Source organism: Trachymyrmex cornetzi, unplaced genomic scaffold (genome assembly GCF_001594075.2).
Source record: "Trachymyrmex cornetzi isolate Tcor2-1 unplaced genomic scaffold, Tcor1.1 scaffold691, whole genome shotgun sequence".
In the NCBI taxonomy this organism is placed as follows: Eukaryota; Metazoa; Arthropoda; class Insecta; order Hymenoptera; family Formicidae; genus Trachymyrmex; species Trachymyrmex cornetzi.
This window is the reverse complement of record NW_017300016.1, coordinates 96,344-102,386: the sequence shown is the minus strand read 5'-3', so window position 1 is coordinate 102,386 and position 6,043 is coordinate 96,344. Positions and strand designations below refer to the sequence as shown.

General features: G+C 29.1%; 1 protein-coding gene across 1 annotated transcript in view; it reads left to right on the top strand.

The window, feature by feature from the left end:
- Positions 1–539: 539 nt before the first annotated feature.
- Positions 540–6,043, top strand: part of LOC108767568 (glutamine synthetase leaf isozyme, chloroplastic-like) — a 94,062-nt gene continuing 88,558 nt past the window's right edge. The window contains exon 1 of the mRNA XM_018517512.1: positions 540–780. Coding sequence (XP_018373014.1) covers positions 683–780 — 98 coding nt within the window. The 5' untranslated portion in view covers positions 540–682. The remainder of the gene's footprint in view (positions 781–6,043) is intronic.

Genomic DNA, 6,043 nt, shown 5'->3' with positions numbered 1-6,043 from the left:
CTCTCTCTCTCTCTCTCCCCCCCTCCCTCCCTTCCTCCCTCCCCTCCTCTCTCTTTTTCTCTCTTCTCCTGCAACAATAAACGATGCCGAGTGTTCATTATCAACGAACTATGGGTTCCACAGACTTCTATTACTACACTAGACCGCTAATTCCCCACTTTTCCTTCTGTAAAAGTATTGTCTGCGCGCAGTGAATGCGCAGAATAAGATCGTCACATACAGAAAAGAGATGCCAATAAGTCAGCTGATCTAGCGTTTCTGCGATTAGTTTTAAAGTATATAGAAAGTATGCGCAGTATACAAATATACTTATTCTGCACACGTAGTACATACATTTTGACAACGATTAAAGGGATGAGTTAGCAGTCTAGTGTCATAATAGAAGTCTGTGGTGAGATCTTCCACACGTCTTCGCAGAGAAGCTTGAAAGAGGCAAGACGAGTCGCAGACTCGTTAGGCTTCCTGAGGCGCCGATAGCAATTGGGGAGGGGCGCCTATATAAATGATACCACTCTCACTACTTGTCGACCAGTTCTCAGAGTGCGTTGCTCCCACGTGCTTTCTACTCAGTGTTGCTCTATTTTCGTTTCTTTCGTTTCTTTCTCTTCCACGCCTTCTCTCGAAACGCGCAAAAGATCGAAATCGAGATCTTTCCCAACAACTAAGCCAAAATTCTGCAACAATGAGCACCAACATTCTCGTCAGGATTTATGGGCCGAAACTCTTGCACGCCGCGATGACCGAGCAAAAATCTTGGGTCACTGTCAACAGGTGTCTTAGGTTTGTAGAGACCAAGATTATTAGGATGCGATCTTCAGATTTTTAAGCGACTAATTAAGATGGAAAATCTTCATACTGTTTACTAATATGCATTTATTAAATCTTCAATCGTATATTATTCAAAACGTAACGGATATGTATATTTTGGAAAAAGAAATACTATATAAAAGTAGTGTGTGCAGTTTGAAACAGATTCACCATTATAGTCTTTCAATGTCTTTCAATAATTTTAATATATAATCCTTCGAAATTATAACTCTTAATTGTAACCTTATAATAACGATCATTATATTTACATGGAATCACATGATGTTCGATTTCTTAAATGATAAGCATGCATGCATGCATGCATGTACATGTATGCTGTTAAGCAGGGAGCACACAGAAAAACGTAAGACATAATCATTAAGGAAATCGTAACATTGGATTCGCTACTGGCCTTACGGTCTCTACTGTGATTGGCCAATTCACTTACTGCTTGCGTGTTACGGCCTTACGTTCTTGTATGTGTCATGGGCTTTATGCTTGCTTTGATGCATACAGTCTGACATTTGACAAATAACTATGAAATTAGCAATTGTTTCTTTTGATTAGTGCATGCAAAGAAATAAATTATGAAGTAATCCATAATAAATATAAAAATCATATATATATGCAGCATGCAGTATTCAATGCGTGAACGAATTCTAGCATATATCAAAACTGGCATGACTGTAGGCATGTTATCTTTCAAAAAATCGAGTATCGTGCGATTCCATGTTTATATATTTTTTAAAATAATTTCTAAATATATTTTTATACAACGTTTTGGAATATTCTTCTGTCTTTCATTTCTGAAGTTTATACTTTCAAATTGAAATTCTTGTTGAACTGATATCAAAAAGTGCTTAGCTACATACTTCAATTGATATTTTAACTTAATTCTTGTTCGACATTTAAGTATTTTTTTGCTATATTTTTATGGCTCTTCAAATACTCAAAAATGTTTCTTATAAATCGTAACCGTACAACCAACGCACTAAATCATTAGATGTTTGAAATAAGAGATAAAATGTTTCTAGTATTAAAATGATGTATGTACAACAGTGCGCAATCGTAAAGCTATAATTTACTTTAGATAATAGCTGCTTTAAATAGTAGCATGAAAGACAGAAAAAGCTAATATTAACAGCGTTACACTTAATAACCTGATATTGTCATCATTGCGGCACATTATTAGTATATGATTGCTGTTAAAACAGCAGTTACCGCAATGGACGATTTTATGAAATTAATGATTCCGTGATTAATGAAATATGGCCAAAATTAAGATCAGTAGTTGCAAAGCTTTCGCTTTATTTTAAAACATATTTCTGACGAATACGAGTAAAAGAATATGATTTAACGTTAATTTAATATATAATAAAGTATGTTTGTTTATATATTATAATTTGTTATAACCAGGATATTAATCTAAGTAAAATAAAAGAAATATGTAGAAATTGTATAGATAATAAAAATTATCTGACGAAGACAACAACGTGAATAATAAATAAAAAAAAACTTTTGATTAACGCAATCATTAAAATAACATTAAATTAGAATTAATATGTGTGATGATAAGAGGTATAAATTTAATATAACAGAATGAAAGAAAAAGGGCTACGAGCCTAAGAGTTAGTTGTTAGAAATAGAAATTTTTTTAAAAATCAGGATAAATATGTCATTTAGTCAGAATATAAAACTTTAATTTGCCGGTAATAAACAATAGAACACAAACAAACGTTTCGATCCCTGTTGGATCATTATCAATGTTAATACACAAAAATAGAACGGTGAAAATATTACAAAGTTAAAATATATAAAAATTACAATTCGCTCTCAATCGCAAGCAATAATATATTATAATAAAACTCACAGTTGTTTAATATAATAAAATTCGCTCAGTATGAGTTGAAAGTTATGCGAACGTTGTAATTGGTAACAATGTGTGCTTCCGATTACTAGTTGTAAATTAAAATAATTCGTATCTTGTAAATCGTGTATCAGTATAATATAAAATTCTCTATTTTCAGACAATGCGATGAGAGTGGAATAGTCATATCTCTAGTATGTTCAGAGACAAAGTATGTTCAGTTGTACACCTAATACATTTTATTATTTTCCAAAATAAAGAATCAATATTTATTCTAGAAAGTTGAAAGTATATTGATGAATTTTTAGAGATTTTTTGAATTATTTTGAAGAGGTGAAAAAACGAAGAGATTCTAGTGACCCTTGATAGTATGGATGAGGCACCAAACTGTACATAGTACAATAAAGGTTAATTACAAGATAAATTAAATTAAGATCTGTACGGGAATGTTAACGATAAAAGCGTAAATTAGACAGCATTAATACGAAATTTTTTTGGTGATATTAGAAATCTTAAAAACAAATTAAAAATTACAATATACTCGAAAACAAAAACATAATCCTATACATATATCCGAATATAGATAAAATATAAAAGTGCGAATATATTTAAGATAACACAACGTAAAAATTTTTTGGTTGCAATAACGTTTTGTTCATTAATATATTCCCGGTAAAAAATTTTTTATGCATGAATATGCATAAATATGTATAAACATACATAAATATTCATATAAACATGTATAATCGTATATGAAATATGTCCATACAGGTTCATACATCCTTCTTTCTTTTATAAAATTACTTTTTAGTGTAATACAAATAATGATAGTAATGTGAAAACATTAAAAAAAATTAAAAGGGTAATTTTTACACTATTTGTTTAAAAAAAAAATCAAGTTATGCATAATTTGTGTATGAGCATTTTTTTTACATTTTTCTAAACTTGTTTTTTCCTAAAACAAACAATGTAAAAATTATCCTTTGAATTATTTTTTATTTTTTCACATTACTATTATTATTTCTATTACACTAAACAGTAATTTTACAGAAAAAAGGGGTATGTATAAACATGTATGGATATGTTTCGTATATGATTATACGTGTTTATATGAATATTTATGTATGTTTATACATACTTATACATTCATGCATGAAAAATTTTTTACCAAGATCGTTATATACCAATATTAACAATAGAAACTGTGTGTGTATCATCTTTTAAATCTTTCAAAATAATAATTTGTCAAATTTGAAAAATCTTATTCTTGAAGGAGACAATACAAAGAAGAGAGAATAATTACGTTTTTCGAAGAAATGTTTTCGAACTGATAATTTCGAGAGAAGCATGTCGATTCGTATCGCGCTACAAATGTTCGGAAAATACCGCGATAACAAACCGAATATTTGATAAGAGATTACGTCAGTTGGTCTTTTATCGCTATTTTTCTGTCCATATATCGTCGATGAGATGCTTTTCTTCATTCACATCGAAAGATGATACATTTTTCATTTTGTATTAGTTAAAAAGAACATGATCAAATTTTATTACGGATTTCGGTTGGGTTCGTTCGTGTTGCATCTATGTATAGAGGAGGTCAAGGACGGCTTCGACCAAAATAGGCTTCCGTGCCTTCTTTCACTTCATCATACATATTGATATTTTGATAATCTTTTTTCCGTTTCATATGTTCGTCCCCGTTGCAAATTTTTATAAATGACGATTAACTGTAACAAAAATCAATAAATTATGCGTTTAATTTCAACTGTTCATATTGCACGAGTCGTTAAAATGCACAAAGTATATAATGCAAATAAAAATTTAGCCACAAAACCTCTCACAAGATTCTTTACGTAATGAACCGTATCCGTTTTTTCCGTGAAATGAAAGAAATTGCGATTATTCGATTACTATTGTATCTAACATAATGAAATATTATATTTAACATAATTATTACTCATAACATATGACAATAAAATATTTGAATTTAAGGGAATTATATATATTGTAAAATGTAATTATTACAGATAAAACGTTTTTTTATTAATATTATAACTTTTAATTTTGAACACTTACAAAAATCTAATACGGATATAATAGTAGTTTAATTCCAATTTAATATTAGCCAATTTATTTGATACTGAAAGAGAGTAATTCATTACTTATTTGGTATACTAAAAGTACCGATCTCTCTCTCTTTCAACAATACTCTTAATACTTAAAATAAGTAATTAATTACTGTTTTTCAGTATTGACCAGTACTAGATTTCTGTAAGGTGTCTTATAATTTTTATATTGCTTCTAATATTAATATTATAATATTAAAAGTTTTTAAAATTTTAATTTACATCTATGTATAATTTTAAAGCAACTTTTATAGAGAAAATCAAGTAATAGGGATCAGAGTTTATTGCTGATGAAATTTGATGAAGTCGACATTTTGTCGCTTAATAGAACGCATAAATAAACATATAGTAATTACTTTAGTATTAAGTGATGATAAATTTATTTATTGTTTTGCTATTTAAGTTGATACCGATAAATCTGCAAGAAAAGTTAGTGGTCGAATTATAAATTTATACGTAAAAAAATCAAATATGTCACAGTGCCCCGCACAGTCGTATTAAATGCTGAAACAAAACTGAAATGCTAAAAGAAAATATAATACACGACAATGTAAACCGCGACTAGTATTCGAGGATTTCTTTCTTCAACATGTGTCATGTCTACTTTGTCGACATATTTTCGATGTTCTCGCGGACTTCTAGGACTTCATGAGATATTTTTTTCTGATTTTAATTTGTTTAACACTTTGCTTGCCATTTCACCCATATTTGATGCGTAAAATTTAAAAGTTCTTATTGTGAATTTAATCATTCATGCAGAACAAAAAATCATGATAACATCATCAGAATATATAGCTCCAAAATGATATTAAAAGACATTTTTTATCAAATTAATTCATTTTAACATAATTTTGACATTATCATCACTTTATCGTTTTATATATAAGCAGGTTTTATTTAGTAATCCAATTAAAAATTTTATTAAATATTTAAGACATTAAAGAAAGAATATATATTGTATTATATCAAGACATTAAAAAAGCAATAAACTGTTAAAGTTATATACTAGATTTATCAAACTGAAAAATGCTGAAATCAGCTTGGCAGTCAAAGTGTTAATGAGTAATAAAAACAGATAATTTTCCTTCTTCTTCTTTTTCTTCTTCTTCTACTGCTATTTTGTTTTATTGGCCTCGTCAACTCTGATAGTGATCTGGCGAACAACAGAAGAGTATTTAAATGTTTTAAATTTATCGCACGTTAAAGCACCAATTGTAGGACGCTGACAGATGATATATATATA